The 17,501-nt window shown below is 33.3% G+C and overlaps 1 protein-coding gene across 2 annotated transcripts in view; it reads left to right on the forward strand.

Moving 5' to 3' along the window:
- The window catches only part of gpc6a (glypican 6a), a 344,985-nt gene that overhangs the window by 69,470 nt on the left and 258,014 nt on the right, over positions 1-17,501 (forward strand). For both annotated transcript variants that reach the window (XM_087236291.1, NM_001109719.1), the window contains 1 exon segment: positions 7,458-7,616. In XM_087236291.1, coding sequence (XP_087092417.1) covers positions 7,458-7,616 — 159 coding nt within the window.

Genomic DNA, 17,501 nt, shown 5'->3' on the forward strand with positions numbered 1-17,501 from the left:
AATCACAGACTGGTTTATCCAACGAATCAAATCACAGTAGAACCTGTTCAATCACTGACTGGATCATCTGACCAAGTCAATCACATTATTACCATCTGACTAATCAGGGACTGATTCATCCGACCAATCAAAACACAGTAGGATCCTCTAGACAATCACTGACAAGTTTGTTTAACTAATCAGATCCCAATAGAACAAAATGACCAGTTACAGACTGGTTCATCCGACCAATCAGATCACAGTATGACCATCTGACCAATCACCGACTGGTCTATTTGACCAATCAGATCAAAGTAGGACCATCTGTCCAGTCTCTGACTGGATCATCTGACTAATATAATCACAGGATTACCATCTGACCAATCAGGGACTAGTTCATCTGACTAATCAGATCACAGTAAACCATCTGACCAATCAGGGATAAGTTCATCTGATCAGATCACCACAGCAGTTCTACATAATCCAAATACAGATATTCATTTATTCATTTTTATTCGGCTTAGTCTCTATTTCAGAAGCCGCCACAGTGGGATGAATCACCAACTATTCCAGCATATGTATTATGCAGCTGCAACCCAGAACTAGGAAACATGCAAACACACTCACATACACTCATACACTACGGCTAGTTTAGATCATCCAATTCTTTCATAGCGCATGTGTTTAAACTGTGGCGGAAACCCGAGGAAACCGATGCCAACACAGGGAGAACATGCAAACTCCACAGAGAAATGCCAAATGACTCTGCTGGGACTCGAACCATTGACCTTAAGGCAACAGTACTAACCACTGAGTCACCGTGTCACCCTTTTTTCACTTATGTGAAGGTCTTCTTTGTGTTGCTCCAGCAGGACTCTTCTTCTCATCTGTCTGTAGTAAATGGACTTTATCTCTTCATCATCTGAACACCAGCAGCAGCATCGGCTCATCGTCAGCATTTCCAGCTAATTACAATGCAGTGCTTCAGCTCCAGGTTCCGGAGATAACGATCCAGAACGATCCGCCACATCTGTGCAGAAACACACCAGAGAGAGAGAGAAAATGAGCGTAAATGAAGAACTGAACGCTTTGTGCAAACCTCACGCTCATCGTGACCTCACCTCCACACGCTTTAAAACACTTTGGGCTGAAGCCAATGTGTGTGTGTGTGTGTGTGTGTGTATCATACCTGAACATTGAGATGTGAAAATAAGGGATATTTTAGGACTTGAACCAGTGACCTTCTTGCTGTGAGGCCATAGTGCTAACCATTGTGCCACTGTGCCGCCCCTTAAAATAGTTTAAAATAAACATATGATATAAAGTCTGTACAGGATAAAAAATTGTCTATAGGATGTCCCCATAAAGATGTACAAATGTGTGTGTGCGTGCGTGCGTGCGTGCGTGTGTGTGTGTGTGTGTATGTGTGTGTGTGTGTTTGAGAGATGACAGACTTTTCTGCAGTTGATTCTTCCTCATGAATTACTTACATGTCTCTGAGATGAAATATGAGGGCCTGGTCTGTCATCATCCGTGACATCAGCCAGCTGTTGGCGTACAGTCGGTGGATTCTGCTGACCTGATGTAGATTCCAGAGCTCAGATGCTGCTGCTTTGTTCTTATTTGGGTTCGCCTTTCTTTAAGTCTTGTCATGTTTCTCCTAAAATTTCATTGATGAAATAAGAAATAGGGATTATTTAATCATTGTTGTATTGTAGAAGTACAAAACTTATAATAATAATAATAATAATAATAATAATAATAATAATAATAATAATATCAACATTAGATTTAATTGAGTTTAAGATATCTGGCTTAGTCCATACATCCCTCCATCCATCCATCCATCCATCCATCCATCCATCCATCCATCCATCCATCACATTAATATCATTAATATTATTAATTTTTTTATTTGTACTAAAACTTTTTTAAATGCCTAAAATTAAACAAAAAATCTACAATGAAGGCATCATGGTAAATTCAAAAATGCTGTTCTTGACCTTTAATTACAAAGAAGAACCAAAAAATTTAATTTGTCATTAAAAAATAAATTTAAACAAAAGTTTATTTTAATTAAGCATTTTTGAGCATACCAGAGTGATTTCTGAAGGTTAATGTGACACAGAATTCCATGTTTAATCAAAATAATAATTTACTCCTTGGAATATATTAAAAGTGAAAACTTCTGTTTTGAATTGAATTATTGTTTTGCTTTTTTATTTTATTGTACTTTTAATCTTAAAATTATATTTAATAATTTGTTTTAATTTAATTATTATTTAGCACTTTTTAATTTAGTTTTTATTGTACTTTTAATCTAATAAATGACACTTGCTTTAATTGAATTCTTATTGTACAATTTCTGAGAAATTACATTTCTCAATGACATTTACATTTTTATTTATTTTTTTAATCTAATGAATGTCATTTGCTTGCATTTAATTATTATTTTACTCTATGAAATTATGCTTTTAATCTAATACTGACATTTGTTTTAAAATAATTCTTATTTCACATTTTTATTTAGTTTTTATTGTACTTTTATTTAATACATGACATTTGCTTTAGATACATTATTATTTTACAGTTTTATTTAGATTTTATTTTACTTTTAATCAAATAAATGAAGTGTTTTTGTTTAATTATTATTTCATAAATTTGTATTTAGTATGTATTGTACTTTTAATCTAATAAATGACATTTGATTTCATTAAATTATTATTCAAGTTTTTTTTTTTTTTTGGCTTTTATTGTAATTTTTGTCTTTGAAATTACATTTGTTTTAATAAAATTATTTAACTATTTTGTATAGTTTTTATTGTACTTTTAATGTAATAAACTGTATTTTGTTTTAATTTCTTTATGTTTTTACACTTTTTATTTGGAATTTAATGTACTTTAAATCTAATAAATGACACTTGGTTAAATTTATTTTATTATTTAAAAATTTGAATTAAGTTTTATTGTACTTTTAATCTAATAAATGCACCTTTTATTATCAAAAACACATATTTATTACTATGATTATGATTATGATTATGATGATGATGATTATTATTATAATTATTATTATTATTATTATTATTATTATTATTATTGTTAAATTTCTAAAAAAATATTATTATTTTTATTAAATTAAAAAAAATATATTATTATTAATTTTTTCTTTAAAATTTTTATTGAACTTTGATTCTAATAAATGCTGCTTTGTTGAGCGAAAAAACCTTAAAGATGTTTAAAAACACTTTTGGATTAGTCTGGTATTAAAAAACCAAACAAAGAGTTATTATTGTTGATATTAATATTAATTTTAATACATTTCTATAAACAATTATTATTATTATTATTATTATTATTATTATTATTATTATTATTATTATAAAAATATTTATTTATTATTATTACATTTTATTTCTTTTTTATTGCACTAATAAATGCTGTATTAATGAGCAAAAACACTTTTGGAATAGTCTGGTATTTGGGAAAAACAAACGAATAGTATACAATCCTTTGACATGCATTAATAGTAAAGCCATTTAAATGTATTCTCCATGTATAGTCATTCCCATCTTGGAAAAACATTTAAGCTATTACAGAGATCTCATTTATCATGTTAATTTTCCATGCAGAAAAAAAAAACAACAAAAAAAAAACATCTCTAAGCCACAGTAATATTCAGAAACACCCCTGACCAACCGATTCAAGATAATAAAAGCACACGTAATGTTTGACGAAACTCAAATATGATTGAACTTTAATATGAGAAACGTACAACAATGAACACAGAGCCTTATAACCTCTATTTCCCTATTATTCATGCAGAGATACGGGCCTGTTCATAAATTGCACAATTTCTCACTCATTACATTTACACGCACACAAGACGCAATCACAAATTAAAATCGCACAAAGGCCTGAAAATATTCTCAGAAGTCGATATGTATGGGAAAATAAGCGTCTGCTCTGTGTATAATGGTCTGATATGAGTTTCCACATTCAGTGCTAGTGGAAGGAAAGAGGTCTTGTTATCATCAGCGCACTCCTGTTTATGGTTTCTGCTCGGCGCGAGCGGCTAATGATTCCTCGCCAGAGTCAGAGTTGATTTTAAATGTGTCATTAGGCTGTAGTTTTGGCATTTTCTCCATGCATTTTGTTCTGCACGTGCCAGAATCACTTTGGCGGTGGTTTTAGTAGGCGCTGCAGTGTTGACCCTGTGTGGCAGTAGGTTTAATCTAGCAGGTGTTGGGAGATTTTTTTTTTTTTTTCTGGTTAAGTTGCAATGGGAAGGCCGGTTTAATGCTGAGCTGGACAGATGGTGCGGATGGACAGGTGCAGAATGCAAACTGGACAGATTGACTGGAGCCATGCCATTTATACTGTAAAAATGTAATTCGTTTGCAGGTGGGTTGTTAAAGCAAGTTGGTGCTCATGGGAATCTGGTGGAAAACAACAACAACAACCCAACAAAAAAGCAGTGATTTGGACATTTAAACGCTGTTGTTTCTGTAATATGTAATATAAACTATTGAAATAATTTTTTAAATTAAAATAGTACTAAAATAATTAAAAAATTGACAAAAATGTGTACAAATAAAATAAATAAAAATAAAATTATTATTACTGTTATTATTATTATTATTATTATTATTATTATTATTATTATTATTATTATTAATCCTATTATTATACTATAAAGCTATTCAAATATGTAATATGTGGAACTTATAAAAAAATTAAATTTTATTTTTAAGTTAAAAAATAAATAAAGATCTAATAAAATAAATTATTTCTAAACAAAATAAATTGTAAAAGTATTTCACTTTAGCTCTTCCAGAAAATCCAGGTTCTCTCTCTCTCTAAAAAAAAGCCTTCACACTATGGAAGTAATATGCTTTCTCATGCTGAGCTGAACTTGGTTTCGACTTTTCTCCCCACAGGCAAACTATATAAAACATCACGTCGAACATATTATAATATAATGTACCCTGTCAAGCACCAAGCCTCAAAAATACATGGCAAATCCGTTTTCACACTGACATTCTGACAACTTTCCTACATGTTCACAGTAAAAAAGCTCATCTAACTGCAAAAAAAAAAAAAAAAAAAAAAAACGAAAGAAAAGAAAACACAAGCTCAGAGGAAGTTTAAAGATGGGTTATTTGTTTATTTTCCATGTATTTAGGAGAGTAGAAATTCATAAATTTTCTTTAGCTTAGTCTCTGATTCATCAGGGTTCGCCACCGCGGAATGAACTGACAACTATTCCATTTGGTATTACATAAAAGTGGCCAACTTAAGCTTTTAAATAAAAAGTAAAACATAATAAATTAATGTGAAATAAATAATAATTTTTTTGTATAGTTACACTGAAGGGCATTTCAGAAATCTCTTCTGTAAACCTCAATTAAAATGGACGATAGTACTGTTGCACCTGGAAAATATATACAATAGTAATAATAATAATAAATTTTTATTTATTTGGCACCTTTCTAGAGCTCAAGGACAGTTTACAAAGAATGTAGCAAAAAGCGATACGAGAAGACATGGAAAGAAACAGTACTCAAATAAAGTCAACATTATAGGTTCACAAACATACAGGAAGTCAAATATAACTGGAAATACATAACAAGACCTGGGGGACAAATATGCAGAGCACAGGTGATCAAACAAAGTGGTCAGTTTATCAAATCAGAAGTGTAACATTCAGAAAACAAGTGCGTTTTGAGTAAAGATTTAAATTCTGGGATAGTATTAACAAAACAGAGCGAGCGTGGTATGGTATACTATATATATATATATATATATATATATATATATATATATATATATATATATATATATATATATATATATATATATATATATATATATATATATATATATTTAACAGAGCGGGAAAATTTTCACAGTACGTCTGATGATATTTTTTCTTCTGGAAAAAGTCTTAATTGTTTCATTTCAGCTAAAATAAAAGCAGTTTTTAATTTTTTAAAGCCATTTTAAGGTCAAATTATTTAACCTAATTAATCTAGTTAAGCCCTTAAATGTCACTTTAGCTGTATAGAAGAGTCTTGATAAATGTCTAGTCAAATATTATTTACTGTCATCATGGAAAAGATCAAATAAATCAGTTATTAGAGATGTGTTATTAAAAATATTTACTGCTGAAATGTGTTGAAAAACATCTCCATTAATTCTGACTATATATGTATGTATGTATGTATGTATGTATGTATGTATATATATATATATATAATTTTCTTTTTCTTTATAAATTCTTACAGTATTTCTTATTAGAATTTTCTTTTTTTATCTGACTAGTTTTAGTTTGGCTGGAATAAAACAGTTTTTAAAAACATTTTTAGAATAAATATTATCATTAAACATATACATAATTACAAAAAAAATATTAATAAATAAAAAAATAAATAAATATATATTTATAATATATATATATATATACACACACACACACACACACACACACACACACACACACACACACACACACACACACACACACACATATGTTAAATGATGATTTTTATCTTAAAAATGTTTTTAAAAACTGCTTTTATTATGACTCTCCGACTCTTTTCACTGTCCCCTGCCACCACCCTCCGCCGTCCATCGCCCCACCAAACCCCAACCCAACCCACCAAACACGCACACACACACTTTCCACTTTCATGCGCGACACCTCTACATCCTTGGGAAACATGCTGGATCTGTTACCTCAATCTGTTCCGGGACCTCGCAGTACACAAATTAAGCACTGTATATATATATATATATATATATATATATATATATTTATTGAATTTTTTTTTGAATATTCATTCTTTCATTCCTTCATTTACCTTCGGCTTAGTCACTTTTTTATCAGGGATCGCGACAGCAGAATGAACCAACAACTATTCCTGCATATGTTTTACGCAGCGGATGCCCTTCCAGTTCTGGGAAACATCTACAGTATACACACTCATTCACACACACACTCACGCACTATGTCCAATTTAGTTTCTTCAATTCACCTACAGTATAGAGCATGTGTTTGGACTGTGGGGGGAAACTAGAGGAGGAAAACACACGCATGCAAACTCCACACAGAAATGCCAACTAACCCAGTCACGGCTTGAACAGGTGACCTTCTTGCTGGCGATTGTGCTGCCCACGGCTCCACTGTGATGCCCACTGATTAGCATATTCTTCATTATTATTTTTGGAGTTAGAACAAAATCAAATAACATCTTTAAAGAGTTGTTTCACTGATGACGATGTATTGAAGTAATGCTGTAAATTCAGTTTAAAGCCGGCTCTCAATCATCCATCTGCCGCTTTGACGTAATTAAAGATGTCAGATCCAGTGGTGCAGCGCACCATTAATTCTGTCGGCGCTTTGGGAACGGAGCGACGGCGTAATGAAGCGTGTTTGATTAGCGGTGTGTGAAAGATGTCCTTTTCTCGTCCCCCAGGTGAGCATCTGCGGGTCTGTGCTCAAGGATACACCTGCTGTACTTCAGACATAGAGGATCAGCTCGGACAGCAGAGCAAGCTGGACTTCGAGAGGCTGGTGGACGACAGCAGCAGGAACATACGCACAACATTCACCTCCAGACACAAAAAGTTTGACGGTGAGTGGAAAGCGGTTCGCTTTAAAATCTGGGGCCAACTGTGGCCAACTAATTTTCAGAGGAAGTTGCTGAAGGTGGAACCAGAGGTGATTTTTGGCTTTCGGAGGCCTGGGAAAAAGTTAATCGAGTTTTGTGTGCAAAAGGCGAATAGGGTATATGCCGAAGCATGCTAGTAGGACTTTTAATTTGCCAGTAACCTGGGTTAAGTGCTTCCGACGAATTGAATGCCAATGCATAAACCGGTGCGTTTAAGGTCTGTTTTCTTTAAAAATCAGCGATCTCCACTAGCTGAGTGTTGTCCGATTTACAGTGGGCCTCAGATTATGCAAGATTATGCAAGCCCTGCATTACATTACATTTTCCACCTCCATGTCTTTATAATATGACCATTTATTTTACTCCAGTATATTCAATGGAGCTTCTGCGCTAGCCTGCCGATTCTGACGGGAGCATGCGAGTAAACAGCTTTTTCTCCCATTTTATGCTTGAGCAACTAAATAATTTTCAAAGTTTATTTAACTGGATGTATTTTAATAAAATTACAACATCGATCCTGTAAAAGGAACCGTATAAAATGGAAAAAAGTTCACAATAACTGGTCACCGGAAGTTTATCAGCATGGGAACAGCACTAGCTCGGCATATACCCCATTGAGGGGGATTGGTGTGTGTGCAGGCCTGGTGTATAGGGCGGATCGGTACAGTTTGTTGCTAAAATGAAGCTGTGATGTGATTGCATAAACCATCAAATGATAACTGCTTAATATATTGGACTTTTTATTTATTTATTAATGATTTATATGATGTTCATATGATGACAAGTGGTTCAATAAAATCTATATTTAAATTAAATGTTCCTTTGGGTTTATTTACAGCTGCGCATAATCTCCCGTCAAGTTTGTTTTTTATAGATCACACAACTGGAAGTGTCCATGTTTGCACTTCTGTTTACTCCGGGGCTTTTTGCTAATAAACAGCTGTTGGAAAAGAATAATGTGAAATAAAGATTTTGACTTTTAGTAAATGTGATATTTTGCAGTCTATGAATGAATCGTTCATTTGATTTCATTGATTTTAATGAGTTGTTTTTGATTTAGAACACTTGACGTCTTTGTGTACTGGAAAAAGTTGCTTGCTTATCAAGTAATGTTCATTTGTTGAACAAAATTATTCTGTGCCTTTGAGTCATTTGTTTTAACTGTTTCTAAAAATAAATCACAGAAAGTCAGTTCTGCTGTTGTTCAAGTAGTTTTGAATCAATTGCTTGAACCTATTCTTAAAAAAAAGGAATAATTGAGAGTGAATCATTTGATACTTTAAATTGGTTTATAAAGTTGCAGGTTTTACTGAATGAATCAGTTCTGTTGAAGGATTTTGTTGTTCTAGTGGTTTTTAATTAATTGTTTGAACCTATTCTTAAAAAAGGAATCATTGAGAGTGAACTTTTGGTAGTTAAATATGGTTTATATACTTGCTGAATGGGTTTTACTGAATGAGTATGTTCTGTTGACAGATTTTGTTGTTCTAATGGTTTTGAACCAATTGTTTGAACCGACTCTAAAGAAATGATTCATTTAGAGAGAATCTTTTAGTGGTTTGAACTGGTTTATAAACTTGCATATTTCACTGAATGAGTCAGGTCTGTTAAAGACTGCTAATCAATTGGATTTGAATCAATTGTGTGAACCAACTCTAAAAGAATCATTAAGATTTATGTTTGTTTTTGGTATTTTGCATTGGTTTATGAACTTACAAGTTTTACTGAATGAGTCAGTTTTGTTGACAAATTTGGTTGTGGTTTTGAATCAGTTGATTGAACTGATTTAATAAAAATCATTAAGAGTGAATATTTTAGTAGTTTGAACTGAAGAAGTAGTTATTTAGAGTCAGTTCTGTTGAAACATGTTTTTCTGTTGGATTTGAATCAATTGTTCAAACTAATTCTAAATAAACGAATCATTGAGAATGTATCTTTTACTTTGGACTGATTTATAAACTTGCAAGTTTTACTGAATGAGTCAGTTCTGTTGACGAATTGTGTTGTCCTATTGATTTTGAATCTGTTGTTTGAACCAATGCTTGTGAGTTGTGAGTGAATCTTTTGTGTGTACTTTGAACTGGTTTAGAAACTTGCAGGTTTTACTAAATAAGTCAGTTCTGTTGAATGATTTTGTTGTTCGAGTGTGTTTGAATCAATAGTTTGAACCAATTCTAAAAAGAAAATGACTTCTAGAGAGCAATTCCTTTGCTACTTTGAACTGGTTTATAGACTTGTTGAATGAGTTTTACAGAAGGAGTCAGTTTTGTTGAATGATTGTGTTGTTCTAGTGGTTTTGAATCAATTTTTTTGAGTCAATACTAAAAAAAAAGAATCACTGAGAATCATTGCTGAATGAGTTTTTCTGACTGAGTCAGTTCTGTTGAATGATTTTGTTGTTCTAGTGGTTTTGAATCAATAGTTTGAACCGATTCTAAAAAGAAAATGACTCCTTGAGAGCGAATCCTTTGCTACTTTGAACTGGTGCATAGATTTGCTGAATGAGTTTTTACCTAATGAGTCAATTTTGTTGAATGATTGTGTTGTTTTAATGGCTCTGATTCAATTGTTTGAACCTATTCTAACAAAATGACTCATTGAGAGCGAATCTTTTTGTACTCTGAACTGGTTTAGAAACTTGCACATTTACTGAATTCTAAATATTTGTTTTTAGGAGTGAATATTTTGGTTTGAACTCATTCAGAATCTTTGTTGTTGTGGTGGTTTTGAATGAATGCCTATCATTTCAGAAAAAAATGAATCTTTGAGAATGAATTTGAACAAATAGATGAATATCTGTGCAACTAGTACGTGTTACTAGTGCGGTTTTGCAATGAATTATTTGTTGTTGTTTGAACTGGTTCAGAAAGTGAATCACTGAAAGCAAAATGTTATTTAAACTGGTTCAGAAAACTGAACTGCAAATGAATCTTTGTGCAGTGAAGCTAAACGATTCTGAAAGTAGCAGAAAACTATTTTTAAAACTGAATATTTATAGTTTGAATTAGGAATGAAATAACTTTTCAGTTTTTTTAGCCTGTTGATGTTTGAAAATGAACATGAATTGTAAAAGTCTGCTTCGTTTGAAGTCACTACCAGCAGAAATGATCACAGACTGTTGTATTTTGGAAAGATAAACCTGAAGATTTTAGATCAAAACTTTCTGAAATCACTTTGATCTGTGAACTTGCGATCTGCTCCTATGGTCTCTGAATTATTCCTTATGTAATCGTTTGCATTAGAGCTGTTTAGTATCTGCTTCTTAACCTTTTGTTATGGTTTGCTTCAGGGGGTTCAGCTCTTAATTAGACGGGTCAGACTCTCCAAACCGCCACTGTAATGGGCTGGAAGAGCTGCTCCTTACAGCGCACACTAATTATACAGTTTTTGAAATGTCATAATGAAGGCGTACAGTGCAGAGCAGGACTGCATATTCACAGGTTATGTAAAGGTTAATTTCAGAGCTCTGGATTTGCATGTAGTGCGAACAGAAACGATGACGTGTGGTGTAAATGAACTTTGCCGTGTCCTTAGAAGACCCAGGGTGGTTTCATTTACTTTTTTTATTTTGTATAAATGTGTTGCTTTATTAATGAATCGAGAGAGTGATTAACTAGCAAATTAACCCAGCAGACACCCAATGTCATAAGACATTAATTTTAGGTTAGATTTAAGTCGTCAGCATCTAAGAACAATGTTATTTTGACGTCCAATAACAATGTGAAATGGCGTTGATTTTTTTTTTTTTTCCATATCATCAGCTGCACGTGTGCTGTGATGAGTGAAAAGCTTAGGTGCTGGCTCCAGACAGTACAAAATACAGACAGAGCAAATACAATGACAGTGCAAATACAACGACAGTACAAAATACTACAGTATACCCCCCCCCCCCCCCCCAAAAAAAAAAAAAAAAAAAAACAAAAACAAAAAACAGGACAATGTGAAATTGACAGCGATATGTACAATGAATAGGTGTCCACGTAGTTGTAGGCAGTATTGTTCCAAGTATGGATTGGTTAAAGTGCAGTGCATGCTACATATTGATGGTGTGCAGTGAGGGGTATGGAAGAGTTTGTGTGGGGTGGGTTAAGTGTTCATCAGCCTGATAGTCTGAGGGAAGAAACTTTCCTTCAGTCGGCTGGTGCGTGACCGGATGCTGCGGAACCGTCTGCCTGAGGGTAGCAGAGAGAAAAGTCTATGGCTTGGGTGGCTGGAGTCGCTAATGATTCTCTTGGCATTCCTCATTTACCGCCTGGTGTAAATGTCCTGGAAGGAGGGAAGCTCACCTCCTACTACGAGTCCAGCAGTTCGCACTATCGTTTGTAGGCCTTTGCGATTGCTGCTGGTGCTATTTCCATACCAGGTGATGATACAGCCAGACAGGATGCTCTCCACAGTGAAGGTGTAGAATGAGCGGAGGATGTGGGGGCTTGTTAAGAAGAGGCGTTGTTGTGCCTTCCTCAGCACTGAGTCTGTGTGAGCAGTCCATGTCTTTGGGATGTGTTGTAAAGTGACTAAAATCCAACATCTAGCAACCAAAATCAACCAAATCAACATCTTAAACCAATGTCATATTGACATCAAATACTGATATTTATTCATCACGCATGGCAACCAAAATCCAACGTCTGATAGATGTCATACAGGTAACGTCCACACAACGTCAAGCTGTAACATCATTAGACATTGATATTTTGTTATTTTTAAGTTGCGTTCGAAAGTACCCAAACTGCAACATCTGTCAGACGTTGGACATTGATGTCGGCCTGACGTCAACCCAATTTTCATTTCCTAAGAAAATGCAATGCCCCACGACATTGTGGTACAACGTCAATCTGCACTGAAACAATGATTTGTGCTGCTTGTTCAAACTACTTATAAATAATGAGCTAAAACAACACAATTTGAGTTTTTTTTGGGGAACAACCTAATTGTTTTATGTTCATTTGACTTAAATTTGTCAAGTTAACTGAATCGATTTTTGTTGGGACATGAATGAATTGTGTGGAAACCTGTATGTACCTGTAAAATGCAGCGTTCCACACAATTAATTCAGGTAGTCCTAACAAAAATCCATTAAGTTAACTTAACAAACTTAATTGGATTGAACATAAAACTATTAGGTTTTCCCTTAAAGATCTAAGCAATTGTGTTTCAGCTCACTTTACATAAGTATTTTAAACAAGCAGCAACTTACTAACTTACTAACTAAATTAATTAACTAACAGCACATAAATGATTTTATTTTACAAACAAATAAGTCCTTTTTAGTAACTGTTTAGTTATTTAATCTTCTATAAACAAGCAAACAAACAAACAAATCAACACGTGAACAACTTTTAAAATTGGAACACTTGCACAATCTGCACTGAAAGAATGATTTGTGCTGCTTGTTCAAACTACTCATTTAAAATGAGGTGAAACAAAACAATTTGAGTTTTTTTTTTTTGAGACAACCTAATTGTTTTATGTTCAATTCACTTGAATTTGTTAACTTAAGTTGTTAAGTAACTGAACCGATTTGTAATGGGACAACATGAATGAATTGTGTGGAAACCTGCATTTTTTACGGTGTGATGTCATGTTGACATCCTGTCACTGCTGGGAATTAACTACACTGTAATATGCAGCGTTCCACACTATAAATTTAGTTAACTAACTAACCAACTAACTAACCAACTAACTAACTAACTAACCAACCAACCAACCAACCAACTAACTAACTAACTAACTAACTAACTAACTAACTAACTAACTAACTAACTAACTAACTAACTAACTAACTAACTAACTAACTAACTAACTAACTAACTAACTAACTAACTAATGGGCGGGGCTTTCCCCTCGGATAACACATACAAAGGGAGAATGTCAATCAAAGTGTTTCTGCATACTGTTTTCATCAATTGTGTTGTATTAATTATATTAATTAATTAATGTTTACCATTATAAGCTGGTTATTCACACACTGTTTTCATAACTTTGTCTAAACCAATTATAAAAGTGATTGTGGCATAATAGGTGCACTTTAAGCAGTCAAGAAACCTCACGTGTGTTTTTATTCACTCCAAAGATGTCCACTTATTAGGGAATGAGTGTTGAATCAGAAAGCCCGGCCAGCTTTAATGAACATTAGTGGCCTGTAACACTGACAGACTGTTAATTGCGCCTCTGGATCTGGGCAGAACGCTGATTATAGATGCTGTTTTGGGCCAGAGGAACAGGAGGAGTTTCATTAATAGTGAGCCGAGTCATTAATACTTCATCAATGGCATTAATAAATCTGAAATGCCCAGTCTGCGTGCGTATATGGCTCTGCATATTAGATCATGCGTCGCTTTTAAACGCGAAAGTTTGGCTGGGTTGTTGATGAAATCCAAGCCATTTACAGTCCTGTTATTAATTAGGTATGTTCTGCTCTTAAATTTATAATGTGTTTACACTCGCGGCCGACTGCATTAGCATTAATTGGTAATTAGCATACTGACGTGGTGGTTTGATTCAGTGATGTGGCTGCGTGACCTGTTGCTTTATGGGTATTATATTGGATCATAAAATTAGCTGGAGTCAGTGAGGTGAAAGTGTGTGTGTGTGTGTGGGTGTGTGTGCGCGCTGCAGGTTTAATTTGTAGTCAGTGAGATACAGGTGTTGTTTGTGTGTGTGTGTGTGTGTGTGTGTGTGTGTGTGTGTGTGTTGTAAAATAGTTTTTTACTCAGAGCTACGTGTTTGTGAGTGTTTATGTGTGTATGTGTGCGCGCACTGTCTGATTTGAAGTCAGTGAGCTGCAGGTGTAATATGTGTGTGTGTGCGTTGTGTTTATGTATGCGTGTGTGTGTGTGTGTGTGTGTGTTGTAAAATTGTTTTTACTCAGAGCTACGTGTTTGTGAGTGTTTATGTGTGTATGTGTGCGCGCACTGTCTGATTTGAAGTCTGTGAGCTGCAAGTGTGTGTGTGTGTATGTGTTAGTGTGTGCACGTGCATGTTTGTGTGCGCTCTGTAAGTCTGATTTGTAGTCAGTGAGCTACAGGTGTAGTGTGTGTGTGTGTGTATGTGTGTTTTTACTGTAGATCTGGTCTGAAGTCAGTGAACTGCAAGTGTGTGTGTTTGTGTGTGTGTGTGTGTGTGTGTTTGCATGTGTGTGTGTGTGTTTGCGTGTGTGTGTGTGTGTGTGTATGTACTGTAGATCTGATCTGGAATTAGTGATCTGCAGGTGTGTGTGTCTGTGTGTGTTTCTCATGCTCTGCTTGTCTTGTGGTGCTTATCTGTAAGGACAGGTGTTTCTGACACACACACACACACACACACACACACACACACACACACGGCTGTATTCATCACTCTGATAGGCAGCGCAGATTTCCAGCTAATCCCCAGAAACAGCTTCAGCACTGTGGGATCAGTATCGACCCGTGCACAGGATCTCTCCTAAACGCCCAAGCAGTGTGTGTGTGTGTGTGTGTGTGTGTGTGTGTGTGTGTGTGTGTGCGTGTGTGTGTGTGTGTGTGTGTACGTGTGTGTGTGATGAATGAAGCTCTTTCTGGACTCTGCTGAGTGTGAAGTGACACACACACACACACACACACACACACACACACACACACACACACACACACACACACACACACACACACACACACACACACACACTGACCTCTGACCTGCTTCTACATTCGGGGTCATACTGTACTGAATATGGCATAAATTATTGCTTATAAAACATTTACAATAGAATTTACAATAGATTTAATTTTAAGAATATTAAGGTTTATTTTAAAGTAATTTGTGTTTTACAATGTGTTTAGGTTAATAAGAAATTGCCATAAAGACAAACAGATAAGTTAATATAAAACATAATACTAAAAATAAAAATTAAAAATTAAAAAATTGATAATACAACAAATAAAAATATATAAATAATATTAAAATATAAAATAAATAAATAATAATAATAAAATGTATAATGTATATAAAATATAATAAAATAATAAAAATAATGAATAATAAAAAATAAAATGATAATAAAAATATTAAATAATAATAATAATAATAATAATAATAATAATAATAATAATAATAATAATAATAATAATAACATGTATAATGTATATAAAAATATAATAAAAATAATAAAAATAACTTATAATAAAAAATAATAATAAAAATATAAAATAGATAAATAATAATAAAATGTATAAATTATAAAAACAAATGCATAAACAAATAACAGTCAAACAAACAAATAATAAATTCATATTTTTTATAATTATTCAATTAACAATAAAAACAAACAAATAAATAAATAATGTTGTATTCATATTATTTATTCATTCATTCATTTTCTTTTCAGCTTAGTCTCATCTGACGTCGCCACAGCGGAATGAACCACTAACTTATCTAGCATATGTTTTGCGGAGCGGATGCCCTTCCAGCTACACCCCATCTCTGGGAAACATTGATACACACTCACTCACACTCATACACTACAGACAACTTTAGCCGACCCAGTTCACCTGTACCACATGTCTTTGGACTGTGTGGGAAACTGAAGCACCCGGAGGAAACCCACGCAAACGTAGGCAGAACATGCAAACTCCACTCAGAAACGCCAAATGACCCAGCCGCAGCTTGAACCAGTGACCTACCAGAGCACTACCTACTGCGCCACCGCGTCGCCCTAATTCATTTTTAATCAATTTTATTGATTTATTTTTATTTTCGCTCATACTCTTCAGTGTATTTGCTTATTGTTACATGTTTATGTTGTCCCTTTTCTTTATTTTTGCAATGTGTTTTACAATGCATATTTAAAACAAAAAATAATAATAAAAATTGTGGAAAAATATAGTATATATACAGGGGGGCTAATCATTCAGAAGGCATAATGATTCAGACTTCAACAGTATGTTGTAATAGTTGCTCTGGTCGAAGCGCCTCATAAATCTGCAGTTTTGGATTTTGGTGTTGTGAAGCAACACTCGTCCTTTATCTGCCTCCTCTGAGGGATTTGATCCTTCATCCTTTCTCCATGCCCTCGTTCTTTTTTCATTCCTCTGCTATTTATAGGAGTCTATTTAGAAATTCTTCAACTCCCACTTTTTGATTACGCCTCTGCTTCCTATGGGGCCTTGTGTTTTTGATGCATTATTGAGAAATCCTGATGCTGTTAAGGCCTTTGAAAGCCTGCAGGATTAAGTCTGAACTGGAACGCTGGCTTATGTGTTGCCTATATGTCTTTTAAACACGTTATGCATAACAGTGGCACTTTAATGGAAGAGCTAAACACATTAGCAATGCCATATACATAGCTGCATTTTTCAGCGATGGCTGTTCTCTGAAGGATCAGCAGTCACTGAAAAATAATGTGGCTGGGATTGAGACAATTTGATATTATATTATATTATATTATATTATATTATATTATATTATATTATATTATATTATATTATATTATATTATTTTATTTTATATTATTTTATTTTATATTATATTATATTATATTATATTATATTATATTATATTATATTATATTATATTATTTTTTATTATATTATATTATTTTATTTTATTTTATTTTATATTATATTATATTATATTATATTATATTATATTATATTATATTATATTATATTATATTATATTTGGTTAAATGTAATCATTTTATTTATTTATTATGTATAAAAAGTATAAATATTGTGTAATGACACACACACACACACACACACACACACACACACACACACACACACACACACACACACACACACACACATATACACACACATATATATATATATATATATATATATATATATATATATATATATATATATATATATATATATATATATA

This window comes from Danio rerio, chromosome 1, assembly GCF_052040795.2.
Source record: "Danio rerio strain M-AB ecotype USA chromosome 1, GRCz13ab, whole genome shotgun sequence".
Taxonomy (NCBI): Eukaryota; Metazoa; Chordata; class Actinopteri; order Cypriniformes; family Danionidae; genus Danio; species Danio rerio.